Source organism: Pongo abelii, chromosome 16 (genome assembly GCF_028885655.2).
Source record: "Pongo abelii isolate AG06213 chromosome 16, NHGRI_mPonAbe1-v2.0_pri, whole genome shotgun sequence".
Lineage (NCBI taxonomy): Eukaryota > Metazoa > Chordata > Mammalia > Primates > Hominidae > Pongo > Pongo abelii.
Window position 1 is genome coordinate 24,964,285 of NC_072001.2, and position 26,455 is coordinate 24,990,739.

The 26,455-nt window shown below is 41.9% G+C and overlaps 1 protein-coding gene and 1 long non-coding RNA gene across 21 annotated transcripts in view; one reads left to right on the forward strand and one right to left on the reverse strand.

Annotated features, from left to right (window-relative positions):
- HERC2 (HECT and RLD domain containing E3 ubiquitin protein ligase 2) overlaps positions 1-26,455 on the forward strand; it is a 299,653-nt gene that overhangs the window by 236,215 nt on the left and 36,983 nt on the right. For all 19 annotated transcript variants that reach the window (XM_063716530.1, XM_063716528.1, XM_063716533.1 and 16 more), the window contains 5 exons: positions 2,880-3,051; positions 3,947-4,130; positions 4,710-4,850; positions 9,268-9,459; positions 19,741-19,894. In XM_063716530.1, coding sequence (XP_063572600.1) covers positions 2,880-3,051; positions 3,947-4,130; positions 4,710-4,850; positions 9,268-9,459; positions 19,741-19,894 — 843 coding nt within the window. The remainder of the gene's footprint in view (positions 1-2,879; positions 3,052-3,946; positions 4,131-4,709; positions 4,851-9,267; positions 9,460-19,740; positions 19,895-26,455) is intronic.
- On the reverse strand, positions 9,373-19,741 carry LOC129050410 (uncharacterized). Of its 2 annotated transcripts, XR_008514002.2 has the most exons (4): positions 18,693-19,741; positions 17,929-18,208; positions 11,390-11,562; positions 9,373-9,599 (listed from the first exon to the last, which is right to left on the reverse strand). It is a non-coding gene; the product is annotated as an uncharacterized LOC129050410 (long non-coding RNA). The 2 variants fall into 2 exon arrangements; XR_008514003.2 differs by having other exon boundaries at positions 9,373-11,880.

The window sequence follows — 26,455 nt, forward strand, 5'->3', positions numbered from 1 at the left end:
GTGGCTTGTCATTTTATTCTCTTCACAGGTGAATCTTAAAGATAAGAAGTTTTTAATTTTGATGATGCCTAGTTTATTCATTTTCTTTTGTAGAGCGTACTTTTGATGTTGTGTCTACAAAACCTTTGCCTCACTCAAGATTATAAAGATTCTCTTTCTATGTTCTGTTATGGAAGTTTTATAGTTTTAGATATGTATATCTGACCAGTTGATTAAATTTTATATATGGTAGGAGGTTCAGATTGAAAGGCTCTTTTTGGCATGATTGTCCAGTAGTTTCAGTTGTATTTGTTGAAAAACTATGCTTTTCCTACTGAATTGCCTTTTGCCTTTGTCAGAATTCAGTTGTCTATGGATATATGGATCTATTTCTGGACTCTCAGTACTGTTTCATTGATTTATTTGTGGATTTTGGTGGCAATGCCACATTGTCTTGATTACCACAGCTTTATAAAAGACCTGAACTCAGATTGCAACAGTTCTTTAGTTTTGTTCTTTTTCAAATATATTTTGGCTGTTGTAGGCCCTTTGCATTTCCATATAACTTAAAGTGAGCTTGTCAGTTTTTATAAAACCGCTTGCTTGGGATTTTGATGTGGATTGCGTTAATTCTGTAAGTCAATGTGGAAAGGATGGATTCACAGTATTCAGTCTTTTAACCCATGAACATAGTGTTTCTCTTTATTTGTTAGGTGTTTAGTTTCTCTCAGCAATGTTTTCTAGTCCCAGTGTTGTATAGGTCTTGCATATCTTTTGTTAGATTATTTCTAAGAATTTCAGATTATTAAATGGTCTTTTAAAAATATCATTTCTTCTGTATGGGAATATTCAGATTGCTCTTTGCTAGCATGTAGAAATAAGTACAATTGCTTTTTTTTTTTTTTTTTTAAAGTGAACCTCATCTTGTCATACAAATATTTTGTTTCTTTCCCCTTCTCTCTCAGGAGGGGACATTTAGGCTCCAGCAACATCTGCTTTTATGAATAACTGGAATGTGATCTTCTGCCTGTGTTAGTTACTGGCTGTATGAACTGGGGCGAGTGGCTTCGCCTTCCTGTGCTGTCTTCTTTTCTGGGGTAGATGAAGATAAGGCTTGACTCTCGTCTTCTCCTTTCTGGTTCAAATTACTCAGTATCTTCTTAACGTATAGCTCTTTTCGTGTCACATTATATGTATAACTTTTGAGTCTGGCTTTTTCCACTCAGCCTAATGCTCTGGCGATTCATCCAAGTTGTTACATATTACGTAGTGTGTTCAGTATTCCATCGAATACTCAACCATCGAAGGACATTTGGATTATTTCTAGGTTTTGACTATTACAAATAAAACTGCCATGTTATTCATATACAGGTGAATGTGAAAATTCACTTTATGTGAAAATAAGTTCTTATTTCTTTGGCATAAATGCCCAAGAGTGTGATGGTTGGTCATATGGTAATTATGTTTAGTTTGATAAGAAACTGCCAAACTGTTTTCCAGACTGGCTGTACCATTTTATATTCTCATTAGCAGTGGAGGATGATCCAGTTTTTCCCATATCCTCACCATCTTTTTAAAATGTAGCCATACTGATAGGTCATTGTATCTCATTGTGGTTTTAATTTATATTTTGCTTATGGCTAGCTATGTTAAGCATCTTTTCATGTGCTTATTTACTGTCCATATCTCCTCTTTGTTAAAATATGTCTTCATGCCCTTTTCTAATTGGCTTTTTTTTTTTCTGTTGAGTTTAGAGAGTTCATTATATATTCTAGATGTTTCTAGTCCTTTGGCAGATGTGTGTTATGCAAATATTTTCTCCTGGTCTCTAGCTTGTCTTTTCATTTCCTTTCATAGAACAAAAGTGTTTAATTTTGATGAAGTCTAATTCATCAGTTTTTTCTCTTATAGATCATACTTTTGGTGTCAAGTCTAAGTATATTTTTGCCTAGTGCTAGTTCCTAAAGACTGTCTCCTATTTTTTCCTAAAAGATTTATAGTTTTGTATTTTCTACTGAAGTCTTGATCCATTCCATTTGGATTTAATTTTGCATAAGGTGTAGACTTAGGCTGAAGTTTGAGTTTTTTGCCCACAGATGTCCAGTTGCTCCACCACCATATGCCGAATGGCTGTCCTGCCTCCACCGAGTTGCTTTTGCACATTTGTCAACAGTCAGTGAGGCATATTTGTGTGGTTCTATTTCTGGGTTCTCTGTTTTTCCATTGATTCTTGTGCCAGTACCACACAGTTTTGGTTATGGTATTACAACTTTTGAAACTGGGTAGACTCGTTCCTCCTTCTTATTTTTCTATTTCTATTCTTGCTCCTTTGCCTTTCCATATACATTTCAGAATAATCTTGTCTGTTGACAAAAACTCTTGCTGGAATTCCGGTGGAAATTGCATTAAATCTGTGTATCAATTTGGATGAGTTGACATAGACACATGTCCCAGCTCTACTTGGCTCCCTCCCTCTGCTGAGACCTGGGAGTTCGCAGCGAAGTGAGCCTGATGAGACTTTATTAGTGAACATCTTCTCTCTTTGTTGTTTTGTATTCTTTTTTGTCTTGCCTTACCGGGGTAAGAAAATACAGGTAGTTATTGTAGCATTTTCATAGCTTATATGTATATAACATAAACTGTTGTAAGTGCATTTTATAAAAGCATCTACATCTTTTTGCAGTTACAGTGGAACTTTGCTGAAAATAGCTTCTTTATTGAAGTATGGATAAGTGGTTTTCTTATTCTGAAGGCCTGTTAATGAGCCTGATAGGTGCTCTGTGAAGTAGCAAAATGCAGATTGCAGTGTGTTTTGGAACTAACCTGTAAGGTCAGATTTTATAGAAATAGAGCAAACTGTGATTTTTAAAAACAATGCAAATTTTATTTTCCTCTTATAGGCGTGCCTTCAGATGCCGATTCTTCTGCTGCCAGTAATAAAATAAGTGGTGCAAGTAATTCTAAGCCAAATCGCCCTTCTCTTGCCAAGATTCTCTTGTCATTGGATGGAAATCTGGCCAAACAGCAGGCCTTATCGCATATTCTTACAGCATTGCAAATCATGTATGCCAGGTAGGCTTCTGTGCTAATTTTTGAAATTCTGCAATTGTGTGAGCTTCGGGTTTTTGTGATTTTTTTTTTCTTTTCGTTGATCAGATGTCTCCAAGAATGTTGTATTATTGTCTTTAAATGCTGTATGTTGTAAGGCACATGTTCTTTGATGGTGATTGGTGATATTTTAGTGTGTGTCTTAATGGGCATTGAAATATGAATTAGAAAACTAACTTGAACATTTTCACTATTCTTTTTGACCAGTAGACTCGAACCATTAATATTTGGGGGAAGAAAAGAAGAATTAGGTGATACTAACTTATAGTCATGTCTAAGACGACTTAGCATCCCCTTCGCTCACTTGAGAAGGCTGAGTTTTGCCAGTGTGGCATTTCGCAGTATTTTTCTGCTGCTTTCCCACAGCCTAGATAAGTTGCCCTTCTACTAATGTATCACACATGTGGACCTGACAGGTGTCCTTACATAGGAAAATTAGTCTCAGAACAAAAACAGTCATTCAGTAGAGGCCATTGAGTCCTTGCTGCTGAGTATGTGGCTTTCAGTAAACACAAAATTGCCTGCTGGTCAATTATCCAGCCCTCAGGCTCTCACAGCAGCCCAAGAAGATTTCTTTCTCAGGGAGAGCCAGAGTCTCATTCTGGTCTGGTTTTTATGTTTGGCAGTTTTTCACCTGCCATTACTCTGGTTTTTCAAATAAATAGGATCCAGGGTAAACATTTTAGCTATTAGCCAAAGGATACATGGTAATAATGTTTGGTATTTTTCCAAAACTCTTTTACATGTATTCAGTAAAAATGAGGAAATGCCTCAGTGCGTGCTAGTCCTGCCTCGCCACTTCCTGTGGTGCAGTGGAGAAGGGGCAGCTCACCACAGGCCTGGCTTTGTGTCCTGACAGAGATGCTGTTGTCGGGGCCCTGATGCCGGCTGCCATGATCGCCCCGGTGGAGTGCTCCTCGTTCTCCTCGGCGGCCCCTTCCGACGCTTCTGCAATGGCTAGTCCCATGAATGGAGAAGAATGCATGCTGGCTGTTGATATCGAAGACAGACTGAGTCCAAACCCATGGCAAGAAAAGAGAGAGGTAAAAGCGAATCGTAAGGCAATGTTAGATCAGAAAGGAAAAGGGGGTTACTTTGTGTCTAGGAAAGTCTAATTCTGTCATTTAGTTTAGGCTGTTTCTGTGCCTCCCGCTTTGATTTTTGGCTTTACTTAGAAGAATATTCTCATAAAGGAGCTTTTAAAGTGCTTAAGTGGAATTGGCTTTCTTTTTTTAAAAAAACCATTAAATCAAGTTCACAGTCCTTTATCTGCAATTCTGAAACCTTAAAGTTCTGATAGTCAAGAATTTTAGTAACATTTTGGGGGAAAGAACCAACTTGAAGATATGTGAACTCATTTTAGTCTGGTTCATGTGACCTGCTGTGAATATTAATAGTTTTTCTTGAAAATATGAATGTGCTTGAATTTGCACAAGTGTCCTAGGCCTGACTGGGGGTGGTAGTGGCTATGTCGGGTAGGCATCATGTTACCTCTGTAAAATCTGGAACATTCTAAACAGCCCAAGTCGTTTTAGATAAAGCATTTGGGACTTGCATAGGAAATGTGTTATGTTGTTGAGTTTTTCCACTTAAACGTCCCCTACTGTGCACTCTTGGACTAGATTGTTTCCTCTGAGGACGCAGTGACCCCCTCTGCAGTGACTCCATCGGCCCCCTCAGCCTCCGCTCGGCCGTTTATCCCAGTGACGGATGACCTGGGAGCCGCAAGCATCATTGCAGAAACCATGACCAAAACCAAAGAGGTGAAGAGGTGTTCTTCTTTAACTTTGTATTGTGAAATAATCTTAAATGTACACAGAAGTAGAAATAGAACTTAGGAGTGGAACACCGTCTATTCCCATCCCATTCACCTGGTCTGTCCACTTGTTAGCATCTTTGAAGCATTTGTGGGAATGCCGCGGGATTAGCATCTTCGAAGCATTTGTGGGATTGCTGCAGGACACGGTCCCTGTCACTGCTTACTGCTTCCGCGTGTATTCCTTGAGTATCAGGACTGCAGCTTGATCCAGGATTACTTTCAAACCCACAGACATATTCAGATTTTGCTCATCATCCCAATAGTATCCTTAAAGATCTAGCACTCAACCTAGGATTGCATGCTGCCTCTTTAGTCTTCAGTGTGGAACAGTCCTTCGGTTCTTCGTTTTGACAGACACGACAGGAATGGTGCAGAATTCTTTTTAGTGCCTTCGTTAGGACTCACACATTGCTGATTTGCTGCATCATTGGTGAGATAGCTTATCACTTGGTTAAGGGTTTCTGCCAAGTTTCTCCACTGGAAATGAGTAAGTGTGTTAAGTACTCATGGGGAGATACTTTTGAGATTATGTCAATGTCTTGTTCCTCATCATACTTTTACCTCCCAGTTTTTAGCATCTTAAAGATTCTAGCTGAATCCGTTATTACTGTGGTGGTTGTCACATTTTCATTGTTCACATTTATTGTTACTTCTGGAATGTAATTGTTGCCATTCTTTTGCAAGAGACAGCTTTTCCTTCTTATCCATCTGTCTTCTACCTACCTACCTACCTACCTACCTACCTACCTGTTTTTATGTTGTATAGAATCAGGAGTTCCTGTTTTAGTCAAATAGTGGTGTTTGTTACTATCATTATTTGACACCCAAATTGTCCCGGACTTGGTCATTGGGACTCCCATGGACTGGTCACTGGGACTTGGTCATTGGGACTCCCGTGGACTGGTCATTGGGACGTGGTCATTGGGACTCCCGTGGACTGGTCATTGGGACCCCTGTGGACGGGTTCCATTGTCTGATGTGTCCCCGTAATTTTTAGGGCTCTTCCTTCATTTCTGGCACAACTGTGCTCTAGACTTATCTTTCACCTACCCTCCTCCTGCGTGGAATCAGCCATTTCTCCAAGAAGCCATGGTTCCTGCTAGTGGCTTGTAGGATTTGGAAACCAAGATCTGGGTGCTTGGTAAGCTAATTGTTAGAGTGTCTTTGGTTAGGCCCTCTCAGCAAATTGACCTATACACATGAGCATTTATTTATCCTTCTGCATTTATCTATATAATAAAAACCATTAACAGCCCAAATCAGTACTTTTAATTCCAATCCAGTACCACGGGGCTTATTCCTACTTTCCCTCTTTCCATATTTTTTTGGTGTATGATGCTTTTATGTGTTGCTAGATTTGGTTTGCTGCTATTTTGTTGAAGATTTTTACATCTGTATTCATAAGGGATACGGCTCTGTAGTTTTCTTGTGATGTCTTTGGTTTGGATATTATAGCAATATTGGCTTCATAGATTGAGTTGGGGGGTGTTCCTTTCTGTTCTGTTTTTTAGAAGAGTTGGTGAAGGATTCAGGTTAATTCCTCTTTAAGTAGTTGGTAGAATTTTATCTGTTCTTCTGGCCTATTCCCATCATTCTTTGAGTATTTCCTTACTTTTTGGCACAACATAAAATTCCAGGCTCAACAAGATGTTTTATGCTCCAACATAGGAATCAGTTGTTTCTCTCAGAAGTCCTAGTTCTTTCTGGTGGAGAAGGGCATTTAGAGGTCAAGATCTGGGCCCTTTGTGTGCTGTTGCTGTTTGGGTGACAGGGCTAGAGAATGAATATGTGTGTGTGTAACATAATAGGTACATACATCAGTTTTTGTTTTTGTTTTGTTTTGTTTTTAGACAGGGTCTTGTTCTGTTGCCCAGGCTGGAGTACAGTGGCACGATCTTGGCTCACTGCAGCCTCAACCTCCTGGTCTCAAGCCATCCTCAGGTCCCAAGTAGCTGGAACTACAAGCATGCACCACCATACCTGGCTAATTTTTGTAATTTTTTTTCTGTTTTTTTTTTTTTAGAGATAGGGTTTCGCCATGTTGCCCAGGCTGGTCTTGAACTCCTGGGCTCAAGTGATCTGCCTGCCTCATCCTCTCAAAGTGCTGGGATTATAGGCATGAGCCACCGTGTTTGGCCTACATCGGTATTTGTGTTGTTGTATATTTACGTATATGGAAAACCACCGGTTCACACCAATATGATTGATTGTAATCCAACTAGGATTCATTCTAGTTTTCACCCTTTCTGTATTTATAACTTTCTTCTCTGAAAGTGGGAAACCTGGCTCCTGTCGTCAGCAGGCTGTTTACTTACAGTTCAGTCCCCTTAGATAACCAACCTCCGATCTTGGCTGCCCCCACTCCGTGGTGGGCACGTTTCTTCGTCTGTACAGCCTTTGGCACTCAGAACCAGTCTGCCTCCATGGACCTCCATGGTCACCCTACGTGACCTCTGGCCCTCCGCCCACCTCCATGTTGACCCAGAGTGTGACACCTTCCTCACTTGGCCTGGCTGTGTCTCTCCAACCCCCCATGTGGTGGATGCCCTCCCCAGCCCTCGGAGGCACTCCCCACACCAGGCCAGCCCCTGCTCATGTGTACTCCCTTGCCAGCCTTCCCACCTTGGGGACAAACACTTTATTTTTAATTACATTTGGAACCCTTGATTTATTATGCTGTTACTGCTGGCAGAAAATATGTCCTACGGAAATTATTTATAACCATCCATGGTAATAAGAAAGCCTCTATTTATGAATTAGGTGCCTGGAATCAGCTTCTCATTTTTGGCAGTCTCCTGGTTTGAGGGTTTAATGCAGAACTTATTCTGAGGAAGGCAACATTTTTGTTTTAGGTAAAAGGATAATATGATTTATTCCCCCCCAATTTATTTATGAGACATAGGCATTATCCAGGTTGCAACCCTGTATTTCTATTATTTCGGTTTTGGCTTGACTCATGAATTTAAGGCAAAGCAATTTTAATGTTAGTATTAAGCTATAATTCATATTTAAGGATATGCCGCTAGTGATTTTCTTCCTTAGCAATTCTTCTGGACATATTTTCTGTGTATGTGTGCATGTTTTAAGACACCCTCATAAAAAAATGGTAGGTGCATTTCAATCTCAAGACTAAAGATATTCTTGTTGATATGTTTCACTGAATGCTTTTGCTGTCCTTCAGTGAGTTATGTTCTGGAATGTCATCATTTGTAATGAATTTCACTTACTCCTTGGGTCTCCATGCAGAGGCAGGAGCAAGGTCTGTTTCCATAAAGGGAGACAAACCTTGTTCCTAAATCAGAGTGGTGTGGTTTCCAAGGGTCCACTGGTTGGGTCATGTTCCCCTTAAGGGAAACATGTGGGGCTGTCCTTGCCCCAGCTTGTTTATGTTTGTGGAAAGAGTTGCACAGGGTTTGCTGAGGTCCAGAAAGCAGGAGAGAAAAGCGGCACTTCCCTGGCTCTCGGTCTTCCTCTGGGGAGCCAGACTCTGCCTGGGGGATCAGAAGGGCTCGACATACTCCTGCTCCGCACAGGGTCACAGTGGTTCCCATGCTGGGTCGGAAGCGGTGGGAATCCCTGGCTCTGACAAGGGCCTTTCCCCTTTCCACAAGCTCAGCCCCAGTGCTGCCCTCCAGGAGGCTCCTATATCCTGACAAGCAGGGTGGGGGGCGGCCATCCTGGGCAAGGCACCCCCATGGGGTGGGAGCTGGGGGTGCAGTGATGCTGGGAATTGGCTCATAGCAAACAAGGAGAGGAGTTGAAGGATCAAGATGTGGTATGTTTAGGCTGACACGGCAGGAATGGGAAGTACACGAGTGGTAATGAGAAGACTTTTATGTATGATGTTTTCAGTGAACCCAAGGAGAGAGGGAGACTATGGATAGTGTGTTACATGCCAGTGAGTCACTTGAAATAAGATTCCAGGAAAGAATTATGGAAAGGATCTAGACAAAATATATACAATTAGAGAATACAAATTTGGTTTGTAAACGATTCCCAAGCATATCTTATGGGTAGATTATACAGGATGCAGCTTCATTCCAAAACTCTCCCTGTAGTATCTGCTTATGATCCAAACTTGGTCCCAGTAATAAATTGTCATTTCTTTATAGCTTAAGTCATCACTTTTTGATAAATGCCATTGGTAATACAACAGTTCATTGGTCTTGAAAACACAGTACATGGCTTGGTGGAGATTTTAGGGGCCGTCATTTCTTAATCTGTTTCTTAGGGTCTTAAACACCTTCCAGTTTCTTACTCGTTGGTATTCATGTGTTCTCTGAGTTTATGGGTAAACTGGTGACTCTTTATCTCTTAGCATATCATTCCTCATGTTAATTGTTGGATGTCATTTGACTTAGGATGTTGAAAGCCAAAATAAAGCAGCAGGTCCGGAGCCTCAGGCCTTGGATGAGTTCACCAGTCTGCTGATTGCGGATGACACCCGTGTGGTGGTAGACCTGCTCAAGCTGTCGGTGTGCAGCCGGGCCGGGGACAGGGGCAGGGACGTGCTCTCCGCGGTGCTTTCCGGCATGGGGACCGCCTACCCACAGGTGAGTCTCAGGGAGGGCGGGGCCGACTGACTCCACCTCCTCCACGTTGGACCACCCTCCTCTCCAAGGGAGAGCTGCTATGGATCACCGGTGATCTTGTGCTGGGTTTCATCCTAGTAGACAGCAGGTTAGGAGCACTCCTTTAGAACAAAACATTTTAGCATTTACCCCAGTGACATCCTTTACCTGTTTTTTGTTTTTTATTTTTTTGAGATGGAGTCTCGCTCTGTCGCCCAGGCTAGAGTGCAGTGGTGCCATCTCGGCTCACTGCAAGCTCTGCCTCCTGGGTTCACACCATTCTCCTGCCTCAGCCTCCCAAGTAGCTGGGACTACAGGTGCCCACCACCATGCCCGGCTAATTTTTTTTGTATTTTTAGTAGAGTCGGGGTTTTACCATGTTAGCCAGGGTTGTCTTGATCTCCTGACCTCGTGATCCACCTGCCTCAGCCTCCCAAAGTGCTAGGATTACAGGAGTGAGCCACTGTGCCTGGCCCCTTTACCTGTTTTATAACTGATTTGTGCATCTTTTTAAAATGACTTGTCAAAGTTCTTTAAGTCCCTTTTCTATCATATGTCTTACAGTTTCCACCCCAGTTTATCTTTTGATATTAGTTTGATATTTTTTGCCATGTAGAAATTTTTAATTATTACATGGCCAAATCTGTCAGTTTTTTTCATTTATGCCTTCTGAGTTTTGTATTATGCTGAAAAAAACAAATGCTTGCTTATGTGACATTGTTTTAAATAAATTCTTCCAAGTTTTCTTCTAAGGTTTTTGAGACAGTCTCCTTCACCCGGGCTGGAGTGCAGTGACACAATCTCAGCCTCCCAGGATCACCTCTACCTCCCGGGATCAAGTGATTCTTGTGCCTCAGCTTCCTGAGTAGCTGGGATTACAGGCGTGCGCCACGATGGCTGGCTAATTTTTGTATTTTTAGTTGAGACGGGGTTTCACCATGTTGGTCCAGCTGGTTTCGAACTGCTGACCTCAAGTGATCTACCCACCTTGGCCTCCCAAAGTGCTTGGGATTACAGGCATGAGCCACCATGCCCGGCCTTCTTCTAATTTTTTATGATTTCATGTATTGTTTACATTTTTTAGCCACCTGGGATTTATCTTGATGTAAGAATAAAGTAGGGATCCAACTTTACTTTTTTTCCTAGATGGTAAACCGGTTGCCCTAACATCATTTATTGATAATTCATCTTTTCCCTGGTGATTTAAAAACCAGTTTTATCATATTCTAAATTCCTGTATGCATTTGGGTCTATTTACAAAACTTCTTAGGTTCTGACACTATGGTATTTTAACTATTACAGCTTTAAAATATCTTTTAATATTTGGTAGCACTGGGTCCGTAGTACTTTGTCATTGTGGAAATGTTCTGGACTGGAGCCATCTGGGACCATTGGCACCAGCCACGTATGGCTACTGCGCACTGAAATATGGCTAGTGCACCTGAGGAACTGAAGGTTTTAAAACACTCAACTTGAGGCACATGTGGCTAGTAGCTGTTGAATTGGTCTGTAGGTCTGCAGTATAAAGTGAATGTCTTATTAGTATGTCTTAGAAATAGGACTGATCAGTCCTAAAGGCCGTGGGCTTCCTTAAGAACTCTTCTTTATCAGCAGCCATGCTCTGCCCTGCCAGGGAGCCTGAGATGTCCTTCCTGGCTGCAGACACTTCATCCGTTTCTCTGGGTGGCTACTTTGTGTGGAGGAATGTCTTACTCTGTCACTGAGTTTAGGCAGTTTCTGTGCCTATTATGATTTTTGGCTTTAGTTAGAAGAATATTCTCTTTAAAGGAACTTCTAAAGTTTTTAAGTAGAATTACAGTTTTAAAAAAAATCATTAAATGTAAGTTCATACTCCTTTATCTGAAATTCTGAAACGTTAAAGCTCTGATAGTCAGAAATTTTAGTAACTTACATGATCACCAAAACGATAAAGTATTTAAGTAGAGTTGAGCAGTCTTGAAAGCACAGCAGAGTTTGGTGGATATTTTAGGGGCTTGTTATTTCTTCATCTGCTATTCATGAAGAACTAAAAAGCTGTAGGTTTCCTTTTTTCTAGTTTTTTGAGACAGGTTACTTGGCATAATTCTAAGAGATGAAATCGAGGTGAATTACCATAAGCACTATTATTATTTTTCATAAGTTTATTGCATTTGTGAGAGGGAAGGGTATGAATGAGAACTTCAAAATTTAAAATAATGCTGAGCGGGGGGCGGTGCCAAGATGGCTGAATAGGAACAGCTCTAGTCTACAGCTTCCAGCGTGAGCGATGCAGAAGACGGGTGATTTCTGCATTTCCAACTGAGATGCCGGGTTCATCTCACTGGGGCTTGTCAGACAGTGGATGCAGGACAGTGGGTGCAGTGCACTGAGCATGAGCCGAAGCAGGGCGAGGCATCGCCTCACCTGGGAAGCGCAAGGGGTCAGGGAATTACCTTTCCTAGCCAAGCAAAGCTGTGACAGAAGGCATCTGGAAAATTGGGTCACTCCCACCCTAATACTGTGCTTTTCCAACGGTCTTAGCAAATGGCACACCAGGAGATTATATCTCGCGCTTGGCTCGGAGGGTCCCACGCCCATGGAGCCTCGCTCATTGCTAGCACTGCAGTCTGAGATCGAACTGCAAGGCAGCAGCGAGGCTGGGGGAGGGGCGCCCACCATTGCCGAGGCTTGAGTAGGTAAACAAAGCGGCCCGGAAGCTCGAACTGGGTGGAGCCCACCTCAGCTCAAGGAGGCCTGCCTGCCTCTATAGACTCCACCTCTGGGGGCAGGGCGTAGTCAAACACAAGGCAGCAGAAGCCTCTGCAGACTTAAATGTCCCTGTCTGACAGCTTTGAAGAGAGTAGTGGTTGTCCCAGAACGGAGTTTGAGATCTGAGAATGGACAGACTGCCTCCTCAAGTGGGTCCCTGACCCCCGAGTAGCCTAACTGGGAGGCACCCCCCAGTAGAGGCAGACTGACACCTCACACGGCCGGGTACCCCTCTGAGGCAAAACTTCCAGAGGAACGATCAGACAGCAACATTTGCTGTTCAGCAATATTCGCTGTTCTGCAGCCTCTGCTGCTGATACCCAGGCAAACAGAGTCTGGAGTGGACCTCCAGCAAACTCCAACAGACCTGCAGCTGAAGATCCTGACTGTTAGAAGGAAAACTAACAAACAGAAAGGATATCCACACCAAAACCCCATCAGTATGTCACCATCATCAAAGACCAAAGGTAGATAAAAACCACAAAGATGGAGAAAAAAACAGAGCAGAAAAACTGAAAATTCTAAAAATCAGAGTGCCTCTCCTCCTCCAAAGGAACGCAGCTCCTCACCAGCAACGGAACAAAGCTGGACGGAGAATGACTTTGATGAGCTGAGAGAAGAAGGCTTCAGATGATCAAACTTCTCCGAGCTAAAGGAGGAAGTGCAAACCCATTGCAAAGAAATTAAAAACCTTGAAAAAAGATTAGACGAATGGCTAACTAGAATAACCAATGCAGAGAAGTCCTTAAAGGAGCTGATGGAGCTGAAAACCATGGCATGAGAACTATGTGACAAATGCACAAGCTTCAGTAGCCGATTCTATCACCTGGAAGAAAGGGTATCAGTGATTAAAGATCAAATGAATGAAATGAAGCGAGAAGTTTAGAGAAAAAAGAAAAAGAAATGAACAAAGCCTCCAAGAAATATGGAACTATGTGAAAAGACCAAATCTATGTCTGATTGGTGCACCTGAAAGTGACGGGGAGAATGGAACCAAGTTGGAAAACACTCTGCAGGATACTATCCAGGAGAACTTCCCCAACCCAGCAAGGCAGGCCAACATTCAAATTCAGGAAATACAGAGAATGCCACAAAGATACTCCTCGAGAACAGCAACTCCAAGACACATAATTGTCAGATTCACCAAAGTTGAAGGAAAAAATGTTAAGGGCAGCCAGAGAGAAAGGTCGGGTTACCCACAAAGGGAACCCCATCAGACTAACAGCGAATCTCTGGGCAGAAACTCTACAAGCCAGAAGAGAGTGGGGGCCAGTATTCAACATTCTTAAAGAAAAGAATTTTCAACCCAGAATTTCATATCCAGCCAAACTAAGCTTCATAAGTGAAGGAGAAATAAAATCCTTTACAGACAAGCAAGTGCTGAGAGATTTTGTCACCACCAGGCCTGCCCTAAAAGAGCTCCTGAAGGAAGCACTAAACATGGAAAGGAACAACAAGTACCAGCCACTGCAAAAACATGCCAAATTGTAAAGACCATCGATGCTAGGAAGAAACTGCATCAACTAACGAACAAAATAACCAGCTAACATCATAATGACAGTATCAGATTCACACATAATAATATTAACCTTAAATGTAAATGGGCTAAATGCTCCAATTAAAAGACACAGACTGGCAAATTGGATAAAGAGTCAAGACCCATCAGTGTGCTGTATTCAGGAAACCCATCTCATGTGCAGAGACACAGATAGGCTCAAAATAAAGGATGGAGGAAGATCTACCAAGCAAATGGAAAACAAAAAAAGGCAGGGGTTGTAATCCTAGTCTCTGATAAAATGGACTTTAAACCAGCAAAGATCAAAAGAGACAAAGAAGGCCATTACATAATGGTAAAGTGATCAATTCAACAAGAAGAACTAACTGTCCTAAATATATATGCACCCAGTACAGGAGCACCCAGATTCATAAAGCAAGTCCTTAGAGACCTACAAAGAGACTTAGACTCCCACACAATAATAATGGGAGACTTTAACACTCCACTGTCAACATTAGACAGATCCACGAGACAGAAAATTAACAAGGATATCCAGGAATTGAACTCAGCTCTTCACCAAGCAGACCTAATAGACATCTACAGAACTCTCCACCCCAAATCAATAGAATATACAGTCTTCTCAGCACCACATCACACTTACTCCAAAATTGACCACATAGTTGGAAGTAAAGCACTCCTCAGCAAATGTAAAAGAACAGAAATTATAACAAACTGTCTCTCAGACCATAGTGCCATCAAACTAGAACTCAGGATTAAGAAACTCACTCAAAAACGCTCAACTACCTGGAAACTGAACAACCTGCTCCTGAGTGACTACTGGGTACATAACGAAATGAAGGCAGAAATAAAGATGTTCTTTGAAACCAACGAGAACAAAGACACAATACACCAGAATCTCTGGGACACATTTAAAGCAGTGTGTAGAGGGAAATTTATAGCACTAAATGCCCACAAGAGAAAGCAGGAAAGATCTAAAATTGACACCCTAACATCACAATTAAAAGAACTAGAGAAGCAAGAGCAAACACATTCAAAAGCTAGCAGAAGGCAAAAAATAACTAAGATCAGAGCAGAACTAAAGGAGATAGAGACACAAAAACCCTTCAAAAAATCAATGAATCCAGGAGCTGGTTTTTTGAAAAGATCAACAAAATTGATAGACTGCTAGCAAGACTAATAAGAGAGAAGAATCAAGTAGATGCAATAAAAAATGATAAAGAGGATATCACCACTGATTCCATAGAAATACAAACTACCATCAGAGAATACTATAAACACCTCTATGCAAATAAACTAGAAAATCTAGAAGAAATGGATAAATTCCTGGACACATACACCCTCCCAAGACTAAACCGGGAAGAAGTTGAATCTCTGAATAGACCAGTAACAGGCTCTGAAATTGAGGCAATAATTAATAGCTTACCAACCAAAAAAAGTCCAGGACGAGATGGAATCACAGCTGAATTCTACGAGAGGTACAAAGAGGAGCTGGTACCATTCCTTTTGAAACGATTCCAATCAATAGAAAAAGAGGGAATCCTCCCTAACTCATTTTATGAAGCCAGCACCATCCTGATACCAAAGCCTGGCAGAGACACAACAAAAAGAATTTTACACCAATATCCCTGATAAACATCGATGCAAAAATCCTCAATAAAATACTGGCAAACGGAATCCAGCAGCACATCAAAAAGCTTATCCACCATGATCAAGTGGGCTTCATCCCTGGGATGCAAGGCTGGTTTAACATATGCAAATCAATAAACGTAATCCAGCATATAAACAGAACCAAAGACAAAAACTACATGATTATCTCAATAGATGCAGAAAAGGCATTTGACAAAATTCAACAGCCCTTCATGCTAAAAACTCTCAACAAATTCAGCATTGTTGGGATGTATCTCAAAATAATGAGCTATTTATGACAAACCCACAGCCAATGTCATACTGAATGGGCAAAAACTGGAAGCATTCCCTTTGAGAACAGGCACAAGACAGGGATGCCCTCTCTCACCACTCCTATTCAACATAGTATTGGAAGTTCTGGCCAGGGCAATCAGGCAGGAGAAAGAAATAAAGGGTATTCAATTAGGAAAAGAGGAAGTCAAATTGACCCTGTTTGCAGATGACATGATTGTATATCTAGAAAACCCCATTGTCTCAGCCCAAAATCTCCTTAAGCTGATAAGCAACTTCAGCAAAGTCTCAGGATACAAAATCAATGTACAAAAATCACAAGCATTCTTGTACACCAGTAACAGACAAACAGCCAAATCATGAGTGAAATCCCATTCATAGTTGCTTCAAAGAAAATAAAATACCTGGGAATCCAACTTACAAGGGATGTGAAGGACCTCTTCAAGGAGAACTACAAACCACTGCTCAACGAAATAAAAGAGGATACGAACAAATGGAAGAACATTCCATGCTCATGGGTAGGAAGAATCAATATTGTGAAAATGGCCATAATGCTCAAGGTGATTTATAGATTCAATGCCATCCCCATCAAGCTATCAATGACTTTCTTCACAGAATTGGAAAAAACTACTTTAAAGTTCATTTGGAACCAAAAAAGAGCCCGCATTGCCAAGTCAATCCTAAGCCAAAAGAACAAAGCTGGAGGCATCACACTACCTGACTTCAAACTATACTACAAGGCTACAGTAACCAAAACAGCATGGTACTGGTACCAAAACAGAGATATAGACCAATGGAACAGAACAGAGCCCTCAGAAATAATACCACACATCTACAACCATCTGATCTTCAACAAATCTGACAAAAACAAGAAATGGGGAAAGGATTCCCTATTCAACAAATGGTGCTGGGAAAACTGGCTAGCCATATGTAGAAAGCTGAAACTGGATCCCTTCCTTACACCTTATACAAAAATTAATTCAAGATGAATTAAAGACTTAAATGTTAGACCTAAAACCATAAAAACCCTAGAAGAAAACCTAGGCAATACCATTCAGGACATAGGTATGGGCAAGGACTTCATGTCTAAAACACCAAAAGCAATGGCAACAAAAGCCAAAATTGACAAGTGGGATCCAGTTAAACTAAAGAGCTTCTGCACAGCAAAAGAAACTACCGTCAGAGTGAACAGGCAACCTACAGAATGGGAGAAAATTTTTGCAATCTACTCATCTGACAAAGGGCTAATATCCAGAATCCACAAAGAACTCAAACAAATTTACAAGAAAGAAACAACCCCATCAACAGGTGGGTAAAGGATATGAAGAGACACTTCTCAAAAGAAGACATTTCTGCAGCCACCAGACACGTGAAAAAATGCTCGTCATCACTGGCCATCAGAAAAATGCAAATCAAAACCACAATAAGATACCATCTCACACCAGTTAGAATATCGATCATTAAAAAGTCAAGAAACAACAGGTGCTGGAGAGGATGTGGGAAATAGGAACACTTTTACACTGTTGGTGGGAGTGTAAACTAGTTCAACCATTGTGGAACACAGTGTGGCGATTCCTCAGGGATCTAGAACTAGAAATACCATTTGACCCAGCCATTCCATTACTGGGTATATACCCAAAGGATTATAAATCATGCTGCCATAAAGACACATGCACACATATGTTTATTGCGGCACTGTTCACAATAACAAAGACTTGGAACTAACCCAAATGTCCAACAATGGTAGACTAGATTAAGAAAATGTGGCACATATATACCATGGAATACTATGCAGCCATAAAAAAGGAATGAGTTCATGTCCTTTGTTAGGGGCATGGATGAACTAGAAACCATCATTCTCAGCAAACTATCACAAGGACAGAAAACCAAACACTGCTTGTTCTCACTCATAGGTGGGAATTGAACAATGAGAATGCTTGGACACAGGAAGGGGAACATCACACACCGGGGCCAGTTGTGGGGTGGCGGGAGGGGGGAGGGATAGCATTAGGAGATATACCTAATGTAAATGATGAGTTAATGGGTGCAGTACACCATTGTGGCACATGTATACATATGTAACAAACCTGCACGTTGTGCACATGTACCCTAGAACTTAAAGTATAATAAAAATATATATATATAAAATAATAATGCTGAGCATTTGCCATGCACATCCTCGCATTCTCAGTAGAGAGGGTAGGGGTTACCTTTATATATGGATGAGGAAACTGAGGCCAAGAGGTTATTACTGGCTTGAGGACACTCACTTTGCTGGTAGGTGGAAGAGATGGGTTGGAACCCTGAGTGTCTGAGCCCCAGCTCCATCATGACCCTTCTGCAGATGATGCACTTGGCAGAGCAGCCTTCTGATGGCCAGAGCCCCTGATCAACTCTGCACATGGGCACTTGATGATGCCAACATCTGCTTTCAGTAACTCAGCCAGGTTCCAGGAGAGACAGGAATAAGGATACGGCCATTTTCAAACTGCCCTTGCCAGGTTGGCAAGGGGGCTATTTCTGTGTCCTGCCCTGACCTGATATTTGGGACTCAAAAAGAGAGACAAATTTAGATTTAAAATCATGCCTATATGACAATGATATTAGTTTATTATTAATATATAATAATATATTTACTAAGCCAAAGCTATTTCTTACCTAAATATGAGGAATAATAGAAAAAAGAATAATCTATTTCTAAAAAGTATAGAATGGGCATTAGAAGAGTTTTATTTTTTCTGGATTAAAAATGTTGGGGTTAATAGATTATTGCTATTATGACGTATTCTCTCATGTATTTTTAAAAATAACAGTTTATAATCACCACTCTTAACCTTACTCGTAAAAGATGTGAATCATCAATAATTTTTAAAATAAAATAAGAACACTGTGGATTGTTGAGAATGTGGTATGACCCTAGTGTACTGGGTCAGGAGGGGCAGCTGTGTTGGGGTCGGTGGTCCCTCCTGTCACAGACTCCCTGTCTCTGTCAGGCCTGGGCGGCTTGATGGTTCCTGATTCCCGACCCTCCTACCAGGCTCCGTTGCCTTCTAGGATTGTGGTCATTTTCACCTACTGGGTGCTCCTTCCCTTGACATTTTTGTTTCCAAGGCCAACTTTCCTCACTAGGAAGTAATCTTGTCTTGGTGTAAAATGAAGCTATTGTCACCACGGTGTTTCATTTTATCAGCTGGCACATATTAAGTGTTGTGTGTGTTGGGAGCTTTCCAACTACTTTTTTTTCTTTTTGTTTTTTTGAGACAGTCTCTCTCTGTCGCTCAGGCTGGAGCGCAGTGGCGTGATCTCAGCTCACTGCAACCTTCACCTCCTGAGTTGAAGCGATTCTCCTGCCTCAGCCGCCTGGGTAGCTGGGACTACAGGCACGAGCCACCATGCTCAGCTGATTGTTTGTATTTTTAGTAGAGATGGGGTTTCTCCATACTGGCCAGGCTGGTCTTGAACTCCTGACCTCCAGTGATCTGCCTGCCTCCGCCTCCCAAAGTGCTTGTATTACAGGTGTGAGCCACTGCGCTCCACCCAATGACTTTTTTTTTTGAGACGCAGTCTCGCTCGGGTCACCCAGGCTGGAGTGCAATGGTGTGATCTCAGCTCACCGCAACCTCTGCCTCCCAGGTTCAAGCGATTCTCCTGCCTCAGCCTCCTGAGTAGCTAGGATTACAGGCATACACCACCAGGCCCGACTAAGTTTTTATTTTTAGTAGAGATGGGGTTTCTCCATGTTGGTAAGGCTGATCTTGAACTCCCGACCTCAGGTGATCCGCCTGCCTCGGCCTTCCAAAGTGCTGGGATTACAGGCGTGAGCCACCATGCCTGGCCCCAGTGACTTTTTAATACAGATCATCTCTAAGCTTCACAGCATCTTACAGGCTCTGTGCTGTCTCTGTTTTATGTGCAAGGAAGCCAAGCCCTGATTTGAACTCAATTTCTCAAACTCCAAACCCTCCACTCTGCCATGCTGTCCTTGTGGATGGAGCTCCAGAGCAGGACGGGCAGAGATGGCATGCAGGTGACCAGGTGTGGAGCTGTCGGCCTTCTCATTCATGTCCTTGCTTCCTCCCCAGGTGGCAGATATGCTGTTGGAGCTCTGTGTCACCGAGTTGGAGGATGTGGCCACAGACTCTCAGAGCGGCCGCCTCTCTTCTCAGCCTGTGGTGGTGGAGAGTAGCCACCCTTACACCGACGACACCTCCACCAGTGGCACAGTGAAGATACCAGGTACGGGGGCCGGCCCCGGGGAGGAGCTGCAGTCTTTCCCACCTTCAGAACAATGTGATTCTGTAATTGCTTCAGTAGAAACAACCATCTCCGTTTTATAAAAAGAAGTTACAGAATTGCTTTAGAATCACTTTTCTCCCCTTTTCCAACAAACTTCTTTTGCACAATAAATCATGACACAGAAAGTCACACAAAGTAAATGTTTAGCTTCATGATAATCAGACAGATACCCTGGTCTAGACCTAACCTGTGGCCATCATGACCCAGGTCTAGACCTAACCTGTGGCAAAGTCTGGAAGCCCTCAGCGTGTCCCCTGATGTTCCTCTGAGTGATGCTGTCCTGATGTTGATCCATTACTGACTTGCATTTCTGGACAGCTTCTGTTACCCATGTGTATCTCTTTCTTTTGTTTTTAACAACTCAACAAAAATTATTAAGAAGAAAATTGTTGAGGCCCTGGCCTTTGATCCGGCAGGCTTCACTGCAGCCTAGATCTGCTGACTGGACACGGGTGCTGCTGTTCAGTGTGTTCCTCAGGCTCATCCTTCTGCAAGGTGCTGCCCGATTCGGAGGCCCATAAGTTCCGGCCCTTTCGCCAGCTCTTAGTGGTTGTGACTCAGCCTCAGCAGGCACCTCCTGCCTGCCTGTCTTTCCTTTGTGACATCAGCAGCCCCTGAGGCTTATTAGCACCCTAGGCTATTGGCCCACGAGGGGCTACAAATGGTGCTCTTCTAGTGGAATCATTGCTTGCTTATTTGTTAGCTGGAGTACTTTCTTGTAAAGAGACATTTCCCTTCATCCTGTAGTTAGTTGCCCAAGGTGCTGTTTGCCTGAGAAAGACAAGATAAAAGCTTGATTCTTTCTTCTGTTTACTAGAGAATGGATTGGTTTCCTATTATTTCTTGAAGGTGACCTGTTTTTTTAAATATTATTATGAACTCATGGATTGGAACATATGTGAGTGTTTTACTCTATTGTAATTATCTTTGTTGAAGCTGAGATTATCCTGTTTCTAGACAGTGGCAGCCTCTTCAGTGTAGCTCCCGAAGTGATTCAGGTGGTCTTCAGTAGCGTCCAGGCGGTCTACACAAGGTGTCCTCGGTTTTTTGTGGGTTGCCAGTGTTCACCTGGGGTCTGCCCTGGATTATTTTGAGTTCATACTGATATTTAAAAATTTTTTACTTTTATTTTTTTTAATATTTTATTTATGTATTTATTTGTTTAGAGATAGGATCTTGCTCTGTCACCCAGGCTGGAGTGCAGTAGTGCAATTATAGCTCACCGTAGCTATAATTCCTGGGCTCAAGTGATCCTCCTGCCTCAGCCTCCTGAGTTGCTAGGAGTACAGACGCATGCCACCTCGCCTGGCTAATATGCTGATTCCTTCTACTCAAATTCAAAAGTATGAGGTCTGTACTTCTGTTACATCTGCCTCTCCTTTCTTCCATATCAAATCCTGGTTCCAAGAGTGTTTGATAAAATATCTCATGATTTTTCATTTGCTTTACGTAACCACATTGCATACACGACAGACTTAGGATATAATTTCAATACTGCCAACATCAGTATAATTACTGAAATTCGTAAAAATCTTAGAATATGCCCTAATTTTCTCAAATTTATTAAAATAATTATACTGCATCTACAAGAGCATAATAGCTGTTGCATACTGTACTTTCTTTCAATCTTCAAGTCTTAGTTTTACTGACTGGTCCTCGTGGGGTCTGAAGTGCACTCTAGTGAATTCCTCATTAGTCCCTGAGATCAGACTTGTCCATGAAGAGTTTTTGTCCTTCGAATTTGAAAGGTAGTTTTTCCGGATATTTAAGCCCTGGATCATGTCTTTTTCTTCTGTGAAAGTGTGATAATGATAACATCTTTTCCCCTTAGAAGTCATGTGTGTTTTTTCAGTAATTTTACTAGAATATATGTTTGTGTGGCCATTCTCAGTGATGTTCTTGGTTAGAAGCCACGTGTGTTTTTTTGGTAATTTCACTAGAATGTATGTCTGTGTGGCCATTGTTGGTGATGTTCTCGGTTAGGAGCCGTGTGTGTTTTTTCGGTAATTTCACTAGAATGTACATTCGTGTGGCCGTTCTCGGTGATGTTCTTGGTTAGAAGCTGCATGTGTTTCTTCAATGATTTCACTAGAATATACGTTCATGTGGCCGTTCTTGGTGATGTTCTTGGTTAGAAGCTGCGTGTGTTTTTTCGGTAATTTCACTAGAATGTACGTTCGTGTGGCCGTTGTCGGTGATGTTCTCTGTTAAGCCATGTGTGTTTTTTGGTCATTTTACTAGAATGTGGGTTCATTTGGCTGTTCTTGGTGATGTTCTCGGTTAGAAGCCGTGTGTTTTTTCAGTAATTTTACTAGAATATACATTTGTGTGGCCGTTCTCAGTGATATTCTTGGTTAGAAGCTGCATGTGTTTCTTCGGTAATTTTACTGGAATGTACGTTCATGTGGCCATTCTCAGTGATGTTCTCGGTTAGCAGCCGCGTACGTTTTTTTGGTGATTTCACTAGAATGTGCATTCGTGCGGCTATTCTCGGTGATGTTCTCAGTTAGGAGCCGTGTGTGTTTTTCGGTAATTTTACTAGAATGTGCGTTTGTGTGGCCGTTCTAGGTGATGTTCTTGGTTAGAAGTCACGTGTGTTTTTTTGGTAATTTTACTAGAATGTGTGTTTGTGTGGCCGTTCTTGGTGATGTTCTCGGTCAGGAGCCATGTGTGTTTTTCGGTAATTTTACTAGAATGTGCGTTCTTGTGGCTGTTCTTGGTGATGTTCTTGGTTAGAAGTCGCATGTGTTTTTTTGGTAATTTTACTAGAATGTGCGTTCGTGTGGCTGTTCTCGTCGATGTTCTTGGTTAGAAGTCACGTGTGTTTTTTCGGTGGTTTTACTAGAATATACATTGATGTGGCCGTTCTTGGTTGGAAGTCGCGTTTTTTCGGTAATTTTACTGGAACGTGCATTCATGTGGCCATTCTAAGTGATGTTCTCAGTTAGTTGCGTGTATTTTTTCGGTAATTTTACTAGAATGTACATTCATGTGGCCGTTCTCGGTGATGTTCTCGGTTAGGAGCCGTGTGTGTTTTTTTGGTAATTTTACTAGAATGTATGTTGGTGTGGCCGTTCTCGGTGATGTTCTTAGGAGCCGTGTGTGTTTTTTCGGTAATTTTACTAGAACATGCGTTTGTGTGGCCGTTTTCGGTGACGTTTTCAGTTAGGAGCTGCGTGTATTTTTCGGTAATTTTTCTAGAATGTGCAGTCGTGTGGCCATTCTCGGTGATATTCTTGGTTAGAAGTCGCGTGTGTTTTTTTGGTAATTTTACTAGAATGTGCGTTCATATGGCCGTTCTCGGTGATGTTCTTGGTTAGGAGCTGCATGTGTTTTTTTGGTAATTTTACTAGAATGTGCGTTTGTATGGCCGTTCTTGATGTTCTCGGTTAGAAATCACGTGTAATTTTACTAGAATGTGCGTTCCTGTGGCTGTTCTTGGTGATGTTCTCAGTTACAAGTCGCATGTGTTTTTTCGGTAGTTTTACTAGAATGTGCGTTCGTGTGGCCGTTCTCCATGATGCTCTCGGTTAGGAGCCATGTGTGTTTTTTCAGTGGTTTTACTAGAATTTATGTTCGTGTGGCCGTTCTCGGTGATATTCTTGGTTAGGAGCTGCGCATGTTTTGTCGTTGGTTTTACTAGAACGTATGTTCGTGTGGCCATTCTCGGTTAGGAGTCACGTGTGTTTTTTCGGTAATTTTACTAGAATATGTGTTTGTGTGGCCCGTTCTTGGTGATGTTCTCAGTTAGAAGTCGTGTGTGTTTTTTCGGTAGTTTTTCTAGAATGTACATTCATGTGGCCGTTCTTGGTGATGCTCTCGGTTAGAAGCCACGTGTGATTTTTCGGTAGTTTTACTAGAATGTGCGTTCATGTGGCCATTCTCGGTTAGAAGCTGCGTGTTTCTTCGGTGATTTTACTAGAATGTGCGTTCATGTGGCCGTTCTCGGTGATGTTCTTGGTTAGAAGCTGCATGCGTTTTTCAGTGATTTTACTAGAATGTACGTTTGTGTGGCTGTTCTCGGTGATGCTCTCGGTTAGAAGCCACGTGTGTTTCTTCGGTAGTTTACTAGAATGTGTGTTCGTGCGGCCGTTCTCGGTTTCTTCGGTGATTTTACTAGAATGTGCATTTACTAGAATGTGCATTCGTGTGGCCATTCTCGGTGATGTTCTTGGTTAGAAGCCATGTGTGTTTTTTGGTGATTTTACTAGAATGTGCGTTCATGTAGCCGTTCTTGGTGATGTTCTCGGTTAGAAGTCAAGTATAATTTTACTAGAATGTGCGTTTATGTGACTGTTCTCGGTGATGTTCTCAGAAGTCACGTGTAATTTTACTAGAATATACGTTGGTGTGGCCGTTCTCGGTGATGTTCTCAGTTAGAAGTCGCGTGTGTTTTTTCGGTAATATTACTAGATTATACATTTGTGTGGCTGTTCTCGGTTAGGAGTCTCGTTTGTTTTTTTGGTAATTTTACTAGAATATACGTTTGTGCGGCCGTTCTCGGTGATATTCTCGGTTAGGAGCCGTGCATGTTTTGTCATTGGTTTTACTAGAATGTACGTTCATGTGGCCGTTCTCAGGAGTCACATATGTTTTTTCGGTAATTTTACCAGAATATGTGTTTGTGTGGCCCGTTCTTGGTGATGTTCTCAGTTAGAAGTCGTGTGTGTTTTTTCGGTAGTTTTTCTAGAATGTACGTTCATGTGGCCATTCTTGGTGATGCTCTCGGTTAGAAGCCGCATGTGTTTCTTCGGTGATTTTACTAGAATGTGCGTTCATGTGGCCGTTCTCGGTTAGAAGCTGCATGTGTTTTTCGGTGATTTTACTAGAATGTACGTTTGTGCGGCTGTTCTCGGTGATGCTCTCAGTTAGAAGCCACGTGTGCATTCGTGTGGTCATTCTCAGTGATGTTCTTGGTTAGAAGCTGTGTGCGTTTTTTGGTGATTTTACTAGAATGTGCATTCATGTGGCCGTTCTTGGTGATGTTCTCGGTTAGAAGTCATGTGTAATTTTACTAGAATGTGCGTTCATGTGACCGTTCTAGGTGATGTTCTCCGTTAGAAGTCGCATGTGTTTTTTCGGTAATATTACTAGATTATACGTTTGTGTGGCTGTTCTTGGTTAGGAGTCTCGTTTGTTTTTTCGGTAATTTTGCTAGAATGTACGTTTGTGCGGCCGTTCTCAGTGATGTTCTCGGTTAGGAGCCGTGTGTGTTTTTTTGTTAATTTTACTAGAATGTATGTTGGTGTGGCTGTTCTCAGTGATGTTCTCAGTTAGGAGTCACGTGTGTTTTTTCAGTAATTTTACTAGAATATACGTTTGTGTGGCCGTTCTCAGTGATGTTCTCGGTTAGAAGTTGTGTGTGTTTTATCGGTAGTTTTACTAGAATGTAGTTCATGTGACCGTTCTCGGTGATGTTCTCCGTTAGAAGTCGCATGTGTTTTTTCGGTAATATTACTAGATTATACGTTTGTGTGGCTGTTCTTGGTTAGGAGTCTCGTTTGTTTTTTCGGTAATTTTGCTAGAATGTACGTTTGTGTGGCCGTTCTCAGTGATGTTCTCGGTTAGAAGTTGTGTGTGTTTTATCGGTAGTTTTACTAGAATGTAGTTCATGTGGCCGTTCTCGGTGATGCTCTCGGTTAGAAGCCGCGTGTGTTTCTTCGGTAGTTTTACTAGAATGTGCTTTCATGCGGCCGTTCTCGGTGATGTTCTTGGTTAGAAGCCGCATGTGTTTCTTCGATAGTTTTACTAGAATGTGCGTTCGTGTGGCCGTTCTCGGTTAGCAGCCGCGTGTGTTTTTTTGGTGATTTCACCAGAATGTACGTTCATGCGGCCGTTCTCGGTGATGTTCTCAGGTAAGGGGCGCTCCTTTAGTCTGTCATCCCAAGCCTGTTTGGCAGGACGTTCTCTTGAATTGCAGTCTGCAGTGTTTGTTCTGTAGCCTTGCTTAGCAGTCTTTTCTAGGGACACTTGGTAACTCTCCATGCATTGCATAGTTCATGCCTTTTAGAGTTAATGTTGGTTACTTTCTCTTTCAAGTACTTTTTACCTCTGTTTCTTTTTTTAAAATTTCCTCCTTTTTTCCTATTTGTCTTAAGGTAGCATCTGCTGTGTTTATTTGATTTTACACTCTGTTTTAGTCTCCATTGGAATGTAGTTTTGTTTTCATTGTAATTTTGTCTTCAGCTTTATAAAAGTTTTTGGTTTTCATAAGTCTGATTTATGTGGTTCTTTCATGTCTTGTATCATTTTTCTAATTTCACTCAATTTGTTTTGAAATGTTCAGGGTTGATGTGTTTTGTGGGTGTATCTTTCTGGCCTGCTTTTATTGCCTATAGGGATGTTATTTTGTTCCTTATTCTCACTTTTCTTTTTTTTTTTTTTTTTTTGGAGACAGAGTCTTGCTCTGTCACCCAGGCTGCAGTGCAGTGGTGTGATTCTGAGTCACTGCAGCCTCGACCTCCCAGGCTCAAGCCATCCTTCCCCATCAGCCTCCCGAGA